This window comes from Hydra viridissima, unplaced genomic scaffold (assembly GCF_058129835.1).
Source record: "Hydra viridissima isolate aposymbiotic clone 2 unplaced genomic scaffold, HvirCarnegie_v1 scaffold_9, whole genome shotgun sequence".
In the NCBI taxonomy this organism is placed as follows: Eukaryota; Metazoa; Cnidaria; class Hydrozoa; order Anthoathecata; family Hydridae; genus Hydra; species Hydra viridissima.
In genome coordinates, this window is record NW_028324308.1 from 16,330,834 (window position 1) to 16,353,114 (window position 22,281).

A 22,281-nucleotide genomic window follows, 5' to 3' on the forward strand; every position below is an offset into this window, starting at 1 on the left:
CAAATAATTGATGAAAAACATTTGGATTTTGCAACTTTTCCTTGTCCTTTCAAAACTTGTCTTGTTTTTTATCGTTATTACATTTGCCGAAAAATGAAAATTTCAAAAAACTTGTAGTTGAAAAATTAACAACTTAGGTGTATGTATGAATGTATGTATGTATGTATGTATGTATGTATGTATGTATGTATGTATGTATGTATGTATGTATGTATGTATGTATGTATGTATGTATGTATGTATGTATGTATGTATGTATGTATGTATGTATGTATGTATGTATGTATGTATGTATGTATGTATGTATGTATGTATGTATGTATGTATGTATGTATGTATGTATGTATGTATGTATGTATGTATGTATGTATGTATGTATGTATGTATGTATCTATGTGTGCATGTGTGCATGTGTGCATGTGTGCATGTGTGCATGTGTGCATGTGTGCATGTGTGCATGTGTGCATGTGTGCATGTGTGCATGTGTGCATGTGTGCATGTGTGCATGTGTGCATGTGTGCATGTGTGCATGTGTGCATGTGTGCATGTGTGCATGTGTGCATGTGTGCATGTGTGCATGTGTGCATGTGTGCATGTGTGCATGTGTGCATGTGTGCATGTGTGCATGTGTGCATGTGTGCATGTGTGCATGTGTGCATGTGTGCATGTGTGCATGTGTGTATGTGTGTATGTTTGTATGTATGTATGTATGTATGTATGTATGTATGTATGTATGTATGTATGTATGTATGTATGTATGTATGTATGTATGTATGTATGTATGTATGTATGTATGTTTGTATGTATGTATGTATGTATGTATGTATGTATGTATGTATGTATGTATGTATGTATGTATGTATGTATGTATGTATGTATGTATGTATGTATGTATGTATGTATGTATGTATGTATGTATGTATGTATGTATGTATGTATGTATGTATGTATGTATGTATGTATGTATGTATGTATGTATGTATGTATGTATGTATGTATGTATGTATGTATTAGGGCCCTTCGAATCGCTTCGATTCGATTCGCGAATCAAATGTTGCTTGGATTCAAGATTCGATTCGAAAAAAATGATTCGAGTTTTTCGAATCATTTTTTTATTTAATATACTTTATGTTTTCATACAAACGGCGTTAAAAAGTTTTCAAAATATCAATATTTATGTTGTCAGAAAATTCAGCGGTAGAGTAATTTTGGAACGTAAACATACTTTTCATTAAAATTAATTGTCGATTAGGGATTTAAACAGAGCGGAACGCAAATTAGTAACGCAAAAGTTAGGTTTTATTTTTTGCGTCGTTAATATTTGACTTCGCTTTCACTAAAGTAATTTTAAATTCGATACTTTTTGTTTGTGCTACATCAAGCTATTTTTGCATCAAGCTATAAAATGACTTCTAAAAAATCGGCAGTTAAAGAATTCTTTGAAAAAAAAGGAGTATTCTGGCAATGCAAACAAGAAAGTTGCAACAAAAAGTATTCTGTTCAGAAAACTGGAACTTTATCTCATCTATGGAACCATTTAAAACGTGACCATAAAAAACTTCACGTAGAAGCAACAAAAAAGCGCACATCTGCTACTAAAAGAAAAAAGAATTCCGATAATACAATCGAGCAATCATCAAGTTCCTCGTTAAATTCGTATTTTATTCGACCTCCAATATATACAGCTATTAAAAAAAACTACGACCGTGCAGTGCTTAGATTTGTAATTGAAGATGGAAGATCATTTGAGACAACTTCTGGATCTGGCTTTATTAATCTGTGCTCGGTGCTTACTCAAGGGCAATATCACCCACCACACCCGACCGCTTTATCTCGAAATTTAGGTGACATGGTCGATGATTTATATATTAACTTCCAACAAAGTATAAAAAGCTAGTTAATCTCCAAACCTAGCATCACTTTTGATCACTTTAAAGCCGAAAATGGCGACAACTTTCTTGTTTCTACTTACCACTTTATTTCATCCTCTTGGGTTTTAGAATCATGCGTTTATCAGTTGTAAATCTGGAAGTGATAAATGCTTGTCACAAAGCTACTTCCACTGAAGAAATTTTAAGAAACGTGCTGTCAAAATTTGACTTGACTTTAGATAATATTTTCTGAGCTACAACCGATACTACTCCTAGTATGCCTTGCACACTTAAACTTCTTGGGATTGATTGGCAAGGCTGTTGTGCTCATAAACTCCAACTTTGTGTGAAATTAGCTATACACAACCAACCAATTCTTGTTACATTAATTAGCAAGGCTCATAAAATAGTAGGATTTTTTCACTCATCATCAGTTGGACAGGCAGCTCTCAAAAAGTATAAGATTTCTCAAGGAAAACCTGAGTCAAAGCCTCCAATGGATGTGGAAACGCGCTTTAACAGCACTTCTAACTTATTGGAATGGATTAAAAAAAAAAATGATTCTATAGAGATTGCTCTAGTTGAGTGTTCACAAAAAAAAAACTGTATGAAAGTGCCACCGACTTGTCTAACTGAAACACAAGTGCAATTATTAACAACAGTCGCTCCTATTTTTAATGCAGTATCTGAAGCCACTACTATACTAAGTGCGGAAAAAACCGTAAGCATTAGTTTAGTTTATCCGTGCATTACAGCTTTGTAAAATTATCTTCGCTTGATGGATAAAAGAGGGATGGGTAAATTTGTTGACGATTTTATTACGCAGTTGGAAATGAGGTTTGATTTAAGTGAAGACGTTTTTCTTACCGCTACTTTCTTAGACCCTTGATTTAAATCAGAAATGTTTACTTTGGCAGAAAAACAAATGGTAAAATCTTATCTAATGACATCTGAAAAAAAACACGATTTAAATATAACTATGATTCCCGCTGAAATTCAACTCGAAGTAGCAAATTTGTCATCTCAAGCAAATGGAATTTTTGATAAAATGTTTGAACATATCACTAAAAATCGTGCTCTACCAGAGAAAAGAACTTTAGATCAGCAATTACATTTTGAAACTACTGCATACATCTAAGAGAAAACGTTGGGACGTTCAGATTGTTCTATTCTGTACTGGAAAAACAAACGTAACATTTTCCCTTTACTATCAAAAGTTGCAACTGATTTTCTTGCAGTTCAAGCTACAAATTGTTTGTCTGAAAGAGTTAACTCTGTGGGAGGAGTAGTGATCGACAGTAAACGCAATAGTCTTTCCGAGCAAAATGCGGAACGGTTAATTTGGGCTAGAAGTAACAAAAAGAGTTTGTTCAAATAACATTCAAATTTTGTAATATTTTGTATAGTATACATAAAAATAAAGATAAAAAACTTAAATTTTTTTCAACTAGTGATTCGATTCGTGATTCGATTCGATTCGCGAATCAAGACGTGCTTCGATTCGAGATTCGATTCGAAACTAAAAATGCAGATTCGCAGGGCCCTAGTATGTATGTATGTATGTATGTATGTATGTATGTATGTATGTATGTATGTATGTATGTATGTATGTATGTATGTATGTATGTATGTATGTATGTATGTATGTATGTATGTATGTATGTATGTATGTATGTATGTATGTATGTATGTATGTATGTATGTATGTATGTATGTATGTATGTATGTATGTATGTATGTATGTATGTATGTATGTATGTATGTATGTATGCATGCATGCATGCATGCATGCATGCATGCATGCATGCATGTATGTATGTATGTATGTATGTATGTATGTATGTATGTATGTATGTATGTATGTATGTATGTATGTATGTATGTATGTATGTATGTATGTATGTATGTATGTATGTATGTATGTATGTATGTATGTATGTATGTATGTATGTATGTATGTATGTATGTACTTCCAACATATACCAAGTATATTACACAGAAAATGAATCATAAAAATTAGAAAAGATTAAGTGAAACATTAAGTTCATTTTCAAGTAAAAACCAAAAGCAAAAAGATAAACATAGCAACAAGACAACTGGTTTAAAATATTTTCATGTAAAACTTTCAAATTATAAAATGATTTTTGTTTTGCTTGAAGCAGCTGCAAAATATTTAAAAATCTAAAATTTCATGTCAAATATAATGTAAATTTAATCACACGGTTTCACCCGACAACAAAAAAGCTTAACTATTTTTATCGAGTTTATTGCTCAAACTGCCGTTAACGATGATTGCTTCTTTTAGCCGTGTTAGGGACGACGCCGTAAGTTTATAAAAAACGTTGGATTTTCTAATCGTATTACAAATCACTAATTGTTCAAGTGGATAATAACAATTATCGAAGTGTACTAGACTGAACATTACTGGAAAAGTTGTGCGTAGAGATCATTTTGTTTTTTTTTTTAATGATATTCTTCTTTTTCAGAAAGGACAAAATCCGTCAAAACCCATAACGTCGTAAAAAATTAGTATTTTAATTTTTAACAACTTTTGCCTGGTAACGTTCATTTTAGTGAACTGTTTGCCAAAAAAACTTATGCTCAATAGAAATGTTTAGTGGTGCAACCGAACACTCATAAAAGCGAGACATGCCTTAAATTACCCGAGCAGTGACTATAACTCTTGTCTCATTTTAAATAGGATTATTTAAAATGTTTTAATCGAATAGAAACAAAAAAAGCTTGCGTGTTTAAGTCGCTCAATTTAAAATTTTTGGAGAAAAAAAAAAACTCGTCGACTGTAAATTTTGCTCTTAGGATGGTAAAGGAAGAACAGAGGAATGTTACCACTTTTAGATACTTTTTACTGCTACCGATCGTCACAGTATTACTGTCAGTTTTTACATTTGGTGCTTCGTATGGCATCGGCTTGAAACTGAGCAAAATTAATTCATCTTCTGTTGCCTTCGTAAGCGATACCGGTGATTTAAAACCTCACTCTAGCATATTTTCTTTAGGAATATCAGTTAGCTCCATTATGACTTTGGTTATTATCGTTGTTAGATATTATCAAGTAAAGATGTTTTATGTAAATAACAGTTTTTCTCAAAAACTTAACCTTTTTTCGCTGATTTGCGGCCTGATGTTGGTTCCTGGCGCCCTGATTGTTGCAGCATTTCAACTTTCTAGTGAAAAAAGTATCCATTATTTAGGTGCAAGTTTGTACTTTGTGGGCGCAACGTTTTTCTGCGTCATTCAAAGTTATTTCACCTATAAAAAATTAAAACTGACAACACACTTTATCGTTGTTGTTCGAGTAACGTGTACTGCCGTGATGTTAACTTCTTTATTGGTGTTTGGTATATTCATGAGACCTTCATTGGCCAAGTACAATCGCAATGGCAAAAACGTTGCACAGTCTTTTGAATGGTTGCTTGTTTGCTGCCAGTTAGTCTTTATGTTAACGTTTTTATTTGACTTTTGGAAAGTTGAAGTAGAGTTAAATTTTAACATAAGAGAAGTAGGTGATAACAAGAACTCTTATGAAGTTACCGAGTTGGTCATCTAAACCAATCTGGTTACTTCTTATCTATATATTTTTTGTATGATTAAAAAAATGTCTGAAAGACGTAGAAAATCAAAATAAATACTTTTAGTGTAAGGACATAAAATTTTTGAAATTAATTACATTACGTTAATTGGATTTTGTAATTTCTTCATCCACTATCGGATCCATTTACGGATTAACATGCAAACACAAGATAATAATTATGTCAACTAAAGTATTCCAACAATTGCAAGATCATAAATATATATTCGCAGATAGAAGCACTTAAGTCATGTTTCTAAATATATGCTCATAAGATAAATTTTCTTTAAATATTGCGAAACCATGCATAGCTTATTTTAAAAACGTATTCTAATAATTAATTTTGCATTAAATATGTTTGTAGATTTATTTTCATAAAAAAGATGCCTATGTAAGTAAATCCAAAGAGATTTTGATGGATCTAAAGAAGAAGAAGAAGAAGAAGAAGAAGAAGAAGAAGAAGAAGAAGAAGAAGAAGAAGAAAAAAAAGAAAAACAACATGAAGAAAAAAAAGTAATGATAATTCTCAAATATTGTTAATCTTAGTTTTCCATTGACTATTTATTAATACTGCTTTTTTAACTGATTATGTTTATTTCGTTAGCATATTTCAGCGGCAAAATCAAAAGGGTGTGAACTTAACACAAAAGCATTTTGAGACAAACAAAGCAAACTATATATAAACCTTTCGGAGGCAATCAGAATTAAAATTTACATGATTAAATTTTACATGATTAAAATTACACGATTTAAACCAGGAGATATGTTCCTCCCTTAAGATAAGAAAGCAGAGCCTATCTTTAGATTTATCGGTTGAACCTATGTAATCCCTGATGATTTTTCTATTAAAATGTAGATTAATTAGTTTCTTAATGAGGAGCCAGCCTCCGTGATTTTTCCTGTTAGGATAGCGCTACAGCATTCTGACGTATAATCGTATTACAAGCTCATTTATAAGTCTTCGATAAAATAACTTGGTTAATATCTCCACCAGGCTACGTTAAAACGAAAGTAATTAAGACATTCGCTTAGTCATTAGTTAAGTATTTTGTTATCCTCAGTAAGTTAATGAGGACTGATACTAATGTCAATTGCAGTTCCAGCAGTTTGAGAAAAAATAATCAAATAATTCAATGCAACTAAATAAATAAACTCATGTTTAAAATCTAACTAGACTTCATCTGTGAAAGCACAAAGTCATTAAATCATTAAATTATCATTAAATCTTGGTTCACTATCGTTGTTTTTAATGTAAAGTTTCAATTGCTGACTTAAGGGGGAAAGTCCCTCAAAAAATTATTTTTTAAAGCAAAGCATTTACAAAGTTGTTATATGTTTTAAATAAAACTATATTAAAAATCAAAAAGTTCTATCATAAAATATAGCACCATGTTGCCATGGTAACCTGGTAACTAAGGAAAAAAGGGAAATTAGTTCCTTCACCCTGGCAAAAACTGCAGTTGATCAGAAAGTCATTAATAGCTATTTTTTCCCCAGTTTATTGATGAAAGATAGATCTATGAAATAAACAGACAGTTTTTGTTAACAACTTTTCTGTCAGGTGGTAGCCATGTTTAATTTTTGCTATCATTTTAAGCACGAAAATTATAAGCGTTTTCTAAATTTTTTTCTGTTTAAAAAACATTTTAAAAAAGTTGTCTGCTTATTGTATACATCTTTATAAGAGGAACATTTTCTGAAAATTACATATAAATAGGTCAAACGGTTTTCAAGATACTTCTGCCGGGAGGTTAAAAACCTGCATTCTGAGAAAAATGACAAATAAGAGAAAATTAAAATGAAAAACATTATAAACTAACAGTAATAAAAGAAATATAATATAAAAAAGCATATTATTATTAGTTTTTAATCATAAACACCAGCCCCATACAAACTTCCTTTTTTCTGTTCAAATTTGTCAGATTTTTTATGTTTGTGGCTTCTTAAAATCATTCTTCGTTTCTTGATCGTGTCTTTGTTTTTATATACTGACATGCTGACTCTTCTTATTGACACTATTTAAACCAATATTTACAGTTTTTTCTTGCTTTCTTATTCCGTAAAAAAAACGTTTACGTTTTCTAAGACGTTTAGTTGAAAACTTTACTCTATCAGTAACACTTTCATCACAATTTGCTATTTTAGATTTGTTCATTTTTACTCAATTACAGATTTGTAGCTTGAAAAGATGACTTAAAATGAGGAGTTTTCAAATATGAGGTTTTGAAATATGACTTGTAGCTTGCGTTTCTAACAAAACTGAAAAAAAAAAACGCAAAAAAAGGGGTTTTATTGATATTTTTCCTGTAACCAGGGACGTTGCTAGGGAAAAATGACACATAGATGACCATACAAAAATGTAATTTATTTAACAAAAAGTTTTGCTTTTTAAAAACTGTTTTCACCATTCAATTTCTTAATAATTTTACTTTCATATTAGCAAAAAAAAAAAAAAAAAATCATAAAATTCCTAAATTTTGAGGGACTTTCCCCCTTAATCCAAACTGTAAGCTTCTTCTACTTCTTTCGCCTCTCAGATCTCTTAACAACAGCTTCATTTCATTTACCAGTTAACATCTTTTTTCCTTTCATCTGATCATGAATAAATTTCACATCCTCCAAGTTCTTCTCTTTCAGCAAAAACTGTATTTAAAGAAAAGCAAGTACCTATTAATTATAAATACAGGGTGGCCAGCCACTTTGTTCATTCAAATTCCCTGACTTTTCCCTGACTTCTCCCTGACTTATTATATTTTTCCCTGAGTTACTTGAAATTTTTTTTCAGTTTAATATCAATAAAGGAAATAACTTATAAGCTACAAGTCAGAGTTTTTTTGTAGAGAAGTCATTTATGTTATACGATCGTATTTTATGCTTCAGCCTTAAAATTTGTAATAAACTTATAAAAAAGCAATAACTACTAATCTTATAATAAAACAACACTAGTCTATATAGCCTTCAACTTAACTTTTTGAAAAATTTGAGTTGTTGATTGTTTTATATACCTTTTTCTACTGTATTAAAACTTAAGGTACTATACTGGGTCTGCTACCAATATATATAATAGATTTGCATATTAACAATTTGGGTTCAGAAAATTTTATAGAAATCATTAAAAGAATTATCTTAAACTTTCAAAAGAATTAACACACACATATATAAAAATGTTAAAAAGTAAAGATTTTAAATATAAAAAAAATGTTTTTTTTGTTTTTCAAAAATGATTTATTTCAGATTAAAAATCATTTTTAAATTTAAGGAAGTAAAAATAATTCAAATCTATGTAATCAAAAAAATGTAAATCTGTTCATTCCATTTTGCGTGAAAGCATTTTTATTTCAGCTTCAATCTCGCGTATATCTTCCTGATGATGTTGATTTAGCTTTGTTTTTTTAGCATTTAATTCCTTGATTTTCTGAACAGCTACTCTTTTATCAATACTTTCTTTTTCTTCTTGCATCTGTTCTTCTCTCTTTCGTTTCAATGAATCTTTGTAATGTGAATGAGACATATTTACACTTTTAACCATTGATTTGGTTATTTCAACATTGCAAACTCCACCAACATGGTGAATTCCATCATATACCTGTCTTTGAGCAACTACAGAGCTCGCATGTAAATTTTCTACTAGAACATCTGAATTGATAGAAAACCCACTTTCAACTTGTGCATTTCCATGTGAAAAAGTGAAGACAATTTTGGATACTTCAAATAAGGAACTAAAATTCTGGCTTATAAAAGGAATTAAAAAAACATCCAACCTATCTTTATAAACATTATAATTTGTAAACTGTAATCTGTGGATGCCTTTGGCAAGATCACATAAATCTTGATACTGAATATTGACCTTATCAGCTAATGTGGCATTAATCCATTTAGATTCATGAAGGATTGTGAGTAAATCAGTCATTCTGCTTTTTCCTATCTCAGAATTAGAACAAATAGTAATGGGGTTTAAAGCGGATATAGCTCTTGTAAGTTTATATTTTAAAGGACTTCTCTCCCTCAGTTTATCAACCACTTCGATATAAAACTGGATACAATCACTTCGAAATTGTAACTTTTGATTTTCACTTACTTTTATTTTACAAAGAAGCGAAGAAGATGCAATACCAAATTTTACTTCTTTTTCGTGACACTTGTGCATGGTTAGGTCTATTTTCATTAGCTTAATAATAGATTTTGCACCATCCAATACATCTTTTTTAATAAAGTTCTGCATGACAGATCTCATTAGTTTTTCTAGTTCTTGGTAAAGGAAAGGTGCTAACGGAGAATCTGACTGAAAAAGTCTTAAGAAAGGCTCTGCAATTGAAGCCAAACACTGAAAAAATGAAATTTTAGCAGGCATCAAAAGATCATTGACAGCAGCAGTAACAATATTTGCAGTATAATTGTTTGGTAGTTTAGACTGTTTAACATACAACTTCACATTATCGTAAATATCTAAAGCTCTCTGACATACAGATACATTTTCAACCCATCTTGTTGAACAAAATTTCTTAGGAAACTTATCACTTCCACAAATTGATTGATAATCTGCCCTACGTGCAGGACTATCATGAAAAAGTTTATAAAAACTCCTAAATACTCCATTAACATTCCAATTGACTTTTTTATGACCTGCTTGAAATGCACCATGTACAACATGTAAGCCACATGACCCCATTTCAAGAATAGATGTTTCAAATTTTTTACCGAATTCATCACTGAGTATATCAAAAAACTCCCAATTTACATTTGGTCCATCCATAGATATTTGTAAAATTTTAGCTTGGAGATTTTCATTTAGGATATTTGTAAAACCTTTGTACAAATTATAAGCAGTTGCATGGCCAAGAAACACAGACGAAAAGTATCTTGTAGTCACTTGGTTACGCATCACATCCCAATATCGAATGCAAATATCCATTTGGCCTTTTTGAACAACTTCGTTTAAAGATTCATCAAAACATACAACAATGTGGTTAGAGTTAAAGACAGCTTTTAAAACTAGATCATGAAAATACGGGGCAAGTCCGTGTGTAATGTTATAGGCCACTTTAGTTTTCCCAATAGTCATTTTTTTAGCAATATAACTGTCAGGAAACATACGCTGAAATAGAAGTCCAATTTTGGAACATGATCTGTATGAAAAATGTTGCTGAGTTACGTATAGCGCCCAAAGTATTTCAGAACGTGTTACATCATTTTGAGCCGTAAATAGAGAGAAAGGTGGTACTACTGTGCTGGAAGAAGTTGTTGAAATGATTGATACTAGTTGAGAAGATTTTAGAAATGAATCAGTAACTAATGAAGTTGATGAAGCAGATGCTTTTGATGCTGTATTTTTCTGTGACATATTACTGTTAAAATAATCTAGTACTTTTGGTTGACTTTTTAAAGATATGTTTTTTAAATGCTTGCCACTTTTTTCATGGCTTCTAACTGCCATTATACCCATATTACTTAGAGAAAATGTCTTTCCACATACACTACACAAAGCCTTTGTTTTATCATCGGTTCTCTTTAGCCAATCCCATGATGGATGCAATTCATGATTGATCCAGTCATTGTCAAAATAAGTTAGTTTAGACATTATTGTTACTATTTTTTAACTATATACCTAGAAAAAATCTACACTACATAAACATACAGTTGTAAAATATATTATATAGATATAATATATTTAACTCATATAGCAGCACACAGTTAAATAAATTGAATATAAAAATAATTTATTTTAAAAATAAGTTTCAAACTTTAGATAATAATATAATAGCAATCATAGTTACTATTTTTATCAGAATTTAAGAGGGTTGTAACTACAATAACAAAAAAAATATTAAAATAAATTAAATTTTTCTTTCCTTCTATTATTCACCTCCCCAAGGCCAAGGGGGCCATTTCAGTCAAGGAGGCTGCTCATTTTTTTTTAAACTTAATTTTCCCTGACTTTTGGCAAAAAAAGTAAAAACCCCTGACTTTTCCCTGATTTCACTGACTAAAATGTTTTTCCCTGACTTTTCCCTGGTTGCCCTGATTTCCAGTTGGCTGGCCACCCTGAAATAGTAATTATTTAAGTAATATTAAAATTATTAATAATATTAAAAAAATAATATTAATAGATAATAATATAAAAAATTATTAATATTACTAAAATAGTAAGTAGTAATAAAGAATAGTAAGTTTAATAGTTAATAGTAAGAAGTAATAGTAAGTACCTTTTGAGTAGAAAAAGGGATAGCCGCATAATATGTAACTTAGAAAATTTAGGGTCAGACCACTTTGGCTCTCAAGGCCTCAATTTACAAATTATGCAGAAGAGTAGTAAATACCCTGTCATAAAGTTGTACTGGTAAATTCCCCTTTCAAAAAACCACCTCCCACCACCTTTCTAGATTTTATTATCCTGGAAATTAATTGATCTCAGCTAAATGCATTATCATCAATGCATTACCTAACTAATTGTAAAACTCTCAGAACTGATACCCGTTTTGGTAAAGGAATCTGATTATTTCTATGTTAATTTAATATTTATACGTAATTTTAAATTTCAAAGCTTCTAAGTAAAAACAAGTTACCACAGCTTAAATGGCGGAACCTTGGTTTTATTCTCAAAGTTTTTGACCGAAAAGTCAAATTGAAGTTTTACCTTAATTATTAGTTTTAATGAAGTAAAAAGAGATTTTTTGAGCGTCGAAGAACAATAGAAACAAAAATAAAATAACTAAAAAAACTATTTTCTAATTACACTGAAATAAATTTCAGGAATAAAATACTTAGATATTTCAAAACGGTTGATATTGATGCATAAATACTTTTCCCCATTGCTTTAGGGAAATCCTTTGTATGGCCATAAAAATTGTTATCATACAAAAAGCATATATTATAAAGTGTACTGACATTTGTATTATTAAACCTGCATGATACTTGTAAAACAGGAATTTATTTGTTACGTTTTTCAAATTAATTACTGAGTTACTTTATAAAAAAATTTTGAACGCTTTTTTATGTTTTATTCTACAGAATTTGCAATCATTACAGGGAGATATGAATTCAACGATTTTCAGTATAAATTCTATGCATATATATACATACATACATACATATATATATATATATATATATATATATATATATATATATATATATATATATATATATATATATATATATATATATATATATATATATATATATGTATATATATATATATATATATATACACACACACACACACACACACACACAAAATGACTAGAAATTGAACCAAACCTTAAATAGCAACATTTAAATTTTGTGATTGGTAAGTGAACTTGATTCAGTGTAAAATTTCATTTATACTTATAAATAATCTCGTTTTAGATAACCTCTTTTTAGATAATTAGATCTTTCTAAAATTCATCATGAAGGATTTTGACGTAATCATTAAAACTGCTTCCCGTGAAAAGTTCGTACTTCAGGAGCATTTCATGTTCTGAAAGTTTCCCGTCCGAGTCTCGATCCGCTATTTTTATTAAATACTTTGCTTCTTTAGAAGCGTGTTGCGCATGACGAGGATCTAAGTAAGAGCAGAGTTCTTCTTTGGTAACATAACCATCATCATCGGTATCCATATCCCTCTTGAACTCTTCTGTCCTTCTAAAATATTTTTAGAGACTCTTAAATAAGTTCAGCTTAATTTTTATTTTCAAAAAACAAATTTAACTGACTCTATTTGGTACTGCTTATCCATTTCTGCTTCTTCAGGGTCCACAATTCCACCTGGTAAGCGTATAAATTCTTCCAAAGAAATTTTCTGATATAGAAAAAAAAAAAAAAAAAAAAAAAAAAAAAAAAAAAAAAAAAAATGGATCACACAAAAAATGAATATGAAAATGGAAAACTTTTATTATAATAAACTTGATTGAATTTGTAAATTTAAAATAATTTGCTGAATAAATGCATTTGATTGTTTGTGTTAGTTAAAAATAATAAGAATTTAATATATCAACATACAATGGCTAAAATATTGAATTACAACAATTAAAAATAGCAATTATTTATTATGATTAAAAAAAAATAATGCTTTCTTACTCCGTCTTTATCTTCATCAAGAGGTGCAATAAGCTCATCCGCCATTATTTCAATAACTCGTTTATTGTGTTCAGGATGGAGAAATACAATGAACTCATTTAGGTCAAGAAATTGATTTTTATCATAATCAGCATTTTTCCAATTCTTTGCTTCATGCAAAAAATCTTCATTTTTCTCTTCAAAGACTAAAGAAATTTAAAAACTTACAAACAATTAAAAATACATATATCTTTTAAAAACCCTAATTTAACTTAATTGTCATATTTTGAATCTTAAAAGATAATCATCATCAGGAGTTTTAGAACAAGAACCCAAAAACTCTTTCAAAATAGTACAATTTAAAACTAGAGCTGCTGGTTAAGTTGCCACTTACAGTCAGTATTATAAGGTTTACTATCCAGTAAATAGTCATAAGGTATGTAAAAATTAAATTTAACTATTTTTTTAGGAAATGTTAGACAAGAAACTTGTCATAATATTAAATCACTTGTTTTATTAGTGTCATTTAAAGTGTTTAATTCGATGCCCATCAGTTGGGATTTATATTCAATCCAAGACACAAGTCCATCTTTATTGATGTCAACTCTTTTAAAAGCTTTTTCACTGTTACTTTTTGCTTCATTAAAATGCTCCATGATTCTAAAAAGAAAGAATTACAAAATCATTACAAACTTAATACATGATAAAAGATTTTTCTGAGAAATGCAAAAAATTTGCTTCTAAAGTGGTTTAAAACACAATACAGTATGCAAAAAAAATAATCGTACACTTGAAAAAAAATCATAATTTTAAAGATTGCATCAAAAAAATAAGTTTTCCTTAAAAATACTTGAAATTTTTTTTAGATATCTTATCAAATAAGTTTTCCATTAAAATATTAAAATTTTTTTTTAGAAATTTTATCAAGTATTATTTTAAGAATTTGTTTGTGTATTGGTGAATTAATTGCTTTTCATACCTATTGAGTTTTACACAATTGATCTAATGATGCATAAAATTGGCTGCAAAAAAAATAATTGTACAGTTCAAAAATAATTTCATACTAATCAAACTTCATGAAAATTAGTATCGAGTGGGGCCTCCTTTGGTCTTGATGGTCACAGCTTGACGATTTGGCATTGAGTTGACCAAATTTTGAGTCTCTTTTGTTGTTATATTATCCCATGCGCTCATTATAGCTTCTTTCAAGTCATCTTTGCGTTTAAATGCTCAGTCACCAATTTTTCTGTCCAAAATATACCACAAATTTTCTATAGAATTCAATTCCAGACTTTGAGATGGCCATTCCAAAACATTGATGTTTGTTTCAAAGTATACTTTCGTTTCCTTAGCGGTATGCTTTGGATCGTTATCCTGCTGAAGTATAAAATTGTTTTCCATTCTCAATTTTTTAGTAGATGGTCGCAAGTTGGCTTTGAGAATTTCACAATACATTGAAGCCTCCATTTTTTCATCAATAAATGTCAATTTCCCCACTCCTTTCCAACTCATACTACCCCAAACCATCACATTTCCTCCTCCATGCTTTACACTACCTTGCAAACAACTTAATTTATAAACTTCTTTTTTTTGCCACACTTTCTGAACTCCATCCGATGAGACGAGATTGCATTTGACTAATCTGACCACAAAATTTTTTTCCAATATGATATCGGCATTTTTTCGTACTTCTTTGCAAATTCTAATCGGTGGTTCATTTGTTTAACAGTTAAAAAAGGTTTTTTTCGAACAACTCTACCTCTATATCCTTGTTCTCTAATACAATTTCTAATTGTTTGAGGGGCTACTGAGATATTGTGATCATCTTGAACTTTTAAAGCTAATTTAGCTGCCGAAACAAACTTATTTTTCTTCACATTAATGATGATATTGCAATCAATCACACTGGTGGTCTTGCGTTTTCGTCCCCTGCCAGCCACACGGTTCCAATCAGATTATGCTTCTTAACAATTGAGGAAACTGTCATAAAAGGAATTCCTGTTTCTTTTCGGATCTGACGGTAGGATTTTCCTTGATTTTTCAAATCAACTACGAGGCTTCTTTGATGGAAAGAAAAATGTTGCTTTCTTGACGCCATTTTGCTTAAACACTATATTTTATTTCTAGAATGAAAGTGTATTTAAAAAATTACTATTTTAAATTTTACTAACTAGTTTGATCATTCAATTTGCTCAATTTATGCTAAAATAACGACCTATTTTGTCAGCATATGATTATTTTTTTTGCAGCCAATTTTATGCATCATTAGATTAATTGTGTAAAATTCAAAGGTATGAAAAGCAATTAATTCACCAATACACAAACAAATTCTTAAAATAATACTTGATAAGATATCTAAAAAAAAAAGTAAAATATTTTAACGGAAAACTCATTTTTTTGATGCAATCTTTAAAAATGTGTTTTTTTTTTTAAGTGTACGATTATTTTTTTTGCATACTGTAAATTGTATTTTATAGCTTGTTTTTTTTTTTTAAGCAAGCAGAACATTAAACAAAAACAAAAAAAAACATAGGATTGTTATTCCACTAGATACTAAGAATGTAAAGAATTGTAAGGTTCATTTATTTTAACATTATAAGCGTTTCTTCTTTAGTAGTATCATAGTTCTTTTATGTAATAATAAAAAAAAATTAACTTGTAATTTTAACTTTGTGAATATAGCTTGCAAACTGTCAAAATCTCTGTTCCTTGTTCTTAAAATAGAAATCATTTTTAAATAGTTTAAAAATTTGATGGCTATTATTGCGAATTTGAAGACCTTTTAATTAATTAAAAGTATTCGGAAGCTTAGAAATATTTTTGAAAGCAAGATAAACATTTATGTTTATGGGTAACTGAGTCTTGAAACTTTAAACTTTATGGTAAACTGAGACTTTATTCTATAGTCATAGCAACTTTTAATGAACCTTTCATGAATCCATTCTTTTAATTCATCTTGACTGACTCTATGATCTTTATTTTTGTCAACTTGATGAAATATATCAATAAGCTTCTTATAACCTTGATAATTTTCCCAGACCAGTTTACCATCGTTTAAGAGTTTACCTAAATAAAAACAATAAATTTATACATTAAAAAAAGAACAAATTATATAAGCTGAGCTTTATAAACTTTATAAATAAGAATTTCTTATCATCATCATCACCATCATCATCACCATCACCATCACCATCACCATCACCATCACCATCCCATCACCATCACCACCATCATCATCATCATCATCATCATCATCATCATCATCATCATCATCATCATCATCATCATCATCATCATCATCATCATCATCATCATCATCATCATCATCATCATCATCATCATCATCATCATCATCATCATCATCATCATCATCATCATCATCATCATCATCATCATCATTTTTTCAGGTTATAAATTTATAATAATCAGTTATTATCTTGAACTTTATTCTATTAAAAATGAAACCTTTAGCACAGGAAACGTCTTACTTATAATTGTTTTTTTTCAATATCTAGTTTATACCATTTTTTTACTCATTTGCTTTCATTTGCTAATCTATACCATTTTTTTAATCATTTTTTTTGATTACTCACCAGAGTTGCCAGGATTTCTCCCTTATTAAATGCCAAAAATACTACATTGAAATTCCCCAAAAAATTCCAAACTTGTAACACTTAATCCTTTCCAGCGCATTTTTGCCATATGGCAACATGTCATTCCAAATATCATAAATTTCATACCTATGTCAATTTCCCACATAAAATGAAAGAAATAGCTTTATTATTCTATCATAGATGGCTCTCTGCAATTTCATTTTAAAATTTTTGATTTTCATATGTTTTTAACTGAATATTTTGAATTTTTGTTGAAAATTTTTTCATCGAAATTAAATAATTCGAGCTGGAAAGGGTTAAAAGACTTTTATTTTCATTTGAGGCTTAATTTTACACCTGCAATTTTACACCTGCGTAGATAGTGTAGATATAATAAAAATCTGTTTTAAGAGAAAAAAAATCTTCACCCGTGAGATCTTCTTTTCTAATTTTTGAGATTAACCTTATAGGCTAAAAAAATATTCAGTTAAAAACAAATGAAAATGAATGTTATTTTCATCAAAATTTTATACAAACTGCGCAAAAAACCATACATGTAAATCTGTTGATGATGAGAAATCACATCAAATAAAGTACATCATAAACAAGAACAACAAGTTTTATTGTAATAAATTTAAAACATTTCCTCTCCTTGATAGCTTGACCAGCTTTATAGCATTAAAAATCATTATTGTGTAGTAACATGCAAAAAATAACTCAAGAGAATATTTTTTAAGAACGTTATTATTCTTGAAAATCAAATTTTTTGGCATTATTATCTTTATTTTTCCCCGCATGCTTTTACAATTCCCAAATGTTTTATTGCCAGATGAATGTTATAATGCTGCAAAATGCCATTATGATAAAAATGTGCCAGATTTCTGAAATATGGCATTCTTTAATGCTAATTGGTAATGCTGTTAGCCAGCCTAAAATCTAATACCCAGCAAACAGCTAGTACAACTCACCAAGAAACACTTCATGGTGAAATTCTTTGTTTACGTCTCCATCCTGTTCTAAATGTGCACCACGAATGTGATCAGGGGGTAAAAGTTCCACATGAGCAACGATCGGTCTGCTGTTGTTTAATTTTCCAACAGGTATTGCAAGAGATAAAGATACCAAACAAATTATAAAAATAAATGAAAACATACTCCATTGATATGACTAGCACCTTGTTTACATTCTCTTAGACGCTATGTGCCGTTCACTGAGGATTTTGCCGTAAACTGGAAGTCTCATATTTAATTGACGTGTTGGCGCATGTTCTCTCGACAACTGAAAATGAGACTTCCAGTTTACTGCAACTGAATATGAGGCTTTTTTTAAAACTTTTGTTATTGTGCCCAATAGATAATTTATTCAAATAATTAAATACATTAAAAAAAAAAAATTAAAAAATAAATAAATTGCAGGGAAACAAATTCACAAATAATGGCCAGAAGGATCCGCTCGATTGTTTACGTAAAGCGAAACAGAGCTGTTATTATGCGCATGCTCCAGAAATAGAAATCGAAAGCGATATAAACATGAAAAAAATTTATGATTTATCAATAGTGGCAATCCTAACGTTTTCTCAAATAATTTTACAAATAGAAGTCGTCTTAAAAAAATTGGGATAGTTCCTATAATAAGCAAAGTATACATATGTCTTAAAAAACCCAGCAAGCACACAACGTTGAAACAACGTTGAAATAACGTTGATCAACGTCAATCAACGTTATTTCAACGTTGTTTCAACGTTGCGTGCTTGTTGGGAAACCTTGAAATTTAATTACGCGCGAATGTTAAGAACTGAAAAAGCAGCTGTCGATAAAGGTAAAAACTGAGAATGGTAAAGTCAAAATAAAATAAAATCTGATCGTAGAATTTCCAGATTTTTTTTTTTTAATACTGAAATTTAGTCTATATATAACATTACAAAGCAAGTTTTACTGAGCATTCAATTTTTTTACTTAACCTTGACGGCTTACAAGTGATAACAATATTGCACTGGTTTTGACTGATTCTAAACTATGTACAAGTGCCGCGACTCATGGAGCCAGCGTTGTTTATAAATTCGTATTCTCTAAACAGTTGCTGAAACCTGGTCTGGAGATGAAAATGTAGTTGAAAGAAGAGAATGGAAAACTTGAAATAAATTTAGCACCTTGGGGTTATGTAAAAGATCTATCAACATATATTCTCACACATCTTGATCCACTAGAAAGGTCTAAAGTTACCTAAGCAAAAAGTAAAATCTTTAGAAAAAAAAGTTAGTTTAGGAAATGTAGCATATGTCAATTTGAAAATGACATATGCTACACTCTTACATTAAAGCAAGTTTTAACACTGCTAGTGTAGCTTACAGCATTAAGATAAGATTTATGTAATATGTACATCTTTGAAAGTTGCCAAATTATTTATATTTTTGTTTTTATGCAGCTGTAATGGTCTTTTACATCATAAGTTCATTCCTAAAAAAAGATATTCAAGTTGAAATTGTAGGATTTATGTTGGAGGAAGTTTTAAGTTGAGCTACCAGATTATAAATACTTTAAATCTAAATAGTAAAAAAAACTACAGAGTCAACATCAAAGTAGTCATGACATGATATCAAGAAATAATAGAAGACCTATATATATATATGTGTGTGTGTGTGTGTATGTGTGTGTGTATGTATATGTATATGTATATATATATGTATATATGTGTGTGTGTGTGTGTGTGTGTGTGTGTGTGTGTGTGTGTGTGTGTGTGTGTGTGTGTGTGTGTGTGTGTGTGTGTGTGTGTGTGTATATCTAGTAGCCTTACTGATTTCAAAAAATACATATATGAAGTTTTTATGTATCTAGGGATATCAACATTACAATATTTAGGTGATTTGAGTTTCTTTGTGCACTTTATTGTATTTTAGGAGCTTCAGGTGAGTTATTATAAAAGAAATTCAACATTAAAAGGTGAATTTAGTTTGAACAACTTATAGTATTTTTTTGACATGAAACTTAGTAAAGAAGAAAGAACAGAAATAGAATGCTGCACACTTGAAAATCTTTAAACCAATTATCAAAGGTTTATGTAAAATGAGGATCTCAAGAAAGATGCAAAAAGTTTCAACAAAGATCAATTAAAATCATTTCTCTCATTTAACTCAATTTTAACTAGTGATAATTGATTTGCTGTGCAATGTCACTAAAAGTTAATTTAATTTTTTTAAGTTATAACTCATACACATACATTTATATCTAGGTTTCTTTACCAACTCTGCACATTTTTATTTGGATTTATCTTAAATATTTAGACATGTTTGTAGAAGAAGCCCATGAAATTAGATATTTTAATGGTGTTAGAAGAAGTATTAAAAAATATTAGCAGCATCTGTTCTGAAAAATATCATGAATTTATATCAAAGCAAAAACAGCTGTAAGACCTTCAAAGTTCTATTTTTGCAATAAGGTTGACATGTTGATAAAGGGATTTGATCAGAATCACCATCATAGCATTTATAGATGCAAAATGGTGGCATTTTCAATAATGGTTTTTAATTTTATGGTAAAATCTGTGCTGTCAATATCATTATCTCAAGAACAGCAAACTGTAAAAACCTTATTTTGTTAAAACCCCTCGAAAGTAACCTGATAACCAGTGTGCAAATATTTTAGGTATAATCTCTAAGTAGTTAAAAAGATATCCTTGTTCAAAGTTGAAAAACTCAGAAAACAAGAAAATAAAATAAAATCTCTCTGAAACTTTTAAGACACAAGTGAGTTATAATTACAAAAACATTTTCTTATGACTGACGATTTAGCTCATTTTTTTTTACCAAGAAACATAAAAATAATATACATTTTTGAAATCTACAACAATTATTCAAATTTATAAAGTAAAAAAATTGAAAAATTTTGATAATTTTTAGGCTAGTACCACATTAACCATTTTACAAGTTATATTTGGATAATTCATGACCAATTTTTCCTCATGAAAACCACTATTTAACTAATCTTAATTTAAAAGCAATTATAACACTTCTATAGACAAAACAATTTAATACTCTGAAGCTTGAATCTACACTGAAAAAAAGGGAGGGGCCATGCACACAACAGATTGAAGCAATATTGCAAAAACTGAAAGTTCAGCGACAAGCATACCATGGAAAAAGTTTTATCGGAAATCATGTGTATAAAATGCTTCAGGTTCCATTTCTTTTACAAATTAGTTTATTCCAAATCTGAAACATTATTATTAATAACAATAATAACAAGTATTTTAAAATTATTCAATATATCTTTTAAAGAGACATTTTTCTTTTTTAGAAAAGTTCAATGCTAATGTTATGTAATTCTATTTCAAAGCTTGTTTATGATGAAGGATTCTCTGAGACAAGTCTGCACAAGAAAGCAGTCGAAACTATTACAAAACATAAACTACACTTTCATAAATTTTCTGCATGCTATAGCATATTCTACTCAAAAAATACAATGACAACAAAAATATTAAATGAACTTAATAAGTTTTATTTGATTTTTTTCTTTTTCTTTCTGTTTACAATGGGTTTCTCAAAGCCTACCCAGTAAACATCGAACAGTTGGTAAGTAATTGGCCCGATCCTAATAACCAACTATTAGTTACAGTTGGGCCAACAGTCGGCTATTTAGTTGGTACCGTGAAAAAAACGTAACGCTTTTACCAAAACTTAGCCAACTTTTTTTAAACCATTGGTAGCCATTAACGGCCCAACAGTAATAAAACAGTTGGCTAACAGTTGGAACCATTACCGGCCCAACTATATGATTTTTTTTCGCGATTTTTTAAATTCGCTTTTTGCGCTTAAATTGAAAGTGCAAAAGTTATAAATCATGTTTTGAATATTGCTTAATAACAAAGTATAACTTTGCTTTTTAATATTTAATTTTCTATTTAATAGTGATTGTATATCAGATTTTACCAGTCAAATAGTACTACTATCCACACAAAATATTGTATTATTTATAGATAACTTAGTTGAATACACAAAATGAACAAATTTTTTATCATTACACTTTTATTTCCAGACCATTAAAGAAAAATATTTACAAATAAAAAATAAAAAATATTCTATTTTTGCAGTTAATATTATTAAAGGTTTGAAATTAACATTGGCAGCTTTAATTAAAAACAATATTTTAAAACACTCGTATTTAAAAACGTTGCGATTTATTAGATAATTATTAAT

General features: G+C 29.4%; 1 protein-coding gene across 2 annotated transcripts; it reads right to left on the reverse strand.

The window, feature by feature from the left end:
- Positions 1-12,718: 12,718 nt before the first annotated feature.
- On the reverse strand, positions 12,719-18,322 carry LOC145185271 (45 kDa calcium-binding protein-like). Of its 2 annotated transcripts, none has more exons than XM_090098393.1 (6): positions 18,059-18,322; positions 16,425-16,563; positions 14,018-14,157; positions 13,519-13,703; positions 13,155-13,240; positions 12,719-13,083 (listed from the first exon to the last, which is right to left on the reverse strand). In XM_090098393.1, exons 1-6 carry the CDS (start codon positions 18,240-18,242, stop codon positions 12,837-12,839), a joined length of 981 nt encoding a protein of 326 aa, XP_089954519.1. In that variant the 5' UTR covers positions 18,243-18,322; the 3' UTR covers positions 12,719-12,836. The 2 variants fall into 2 exon arrangements, with proteins under 2 accessions (XP_089954519.1, XP_089954518.1); XM_090098392.1 differs by having other exon boundaries at positions 14,006-14,157.
- Positions 18,323-22,281: the final 3,959 nt, after the last annotated feature.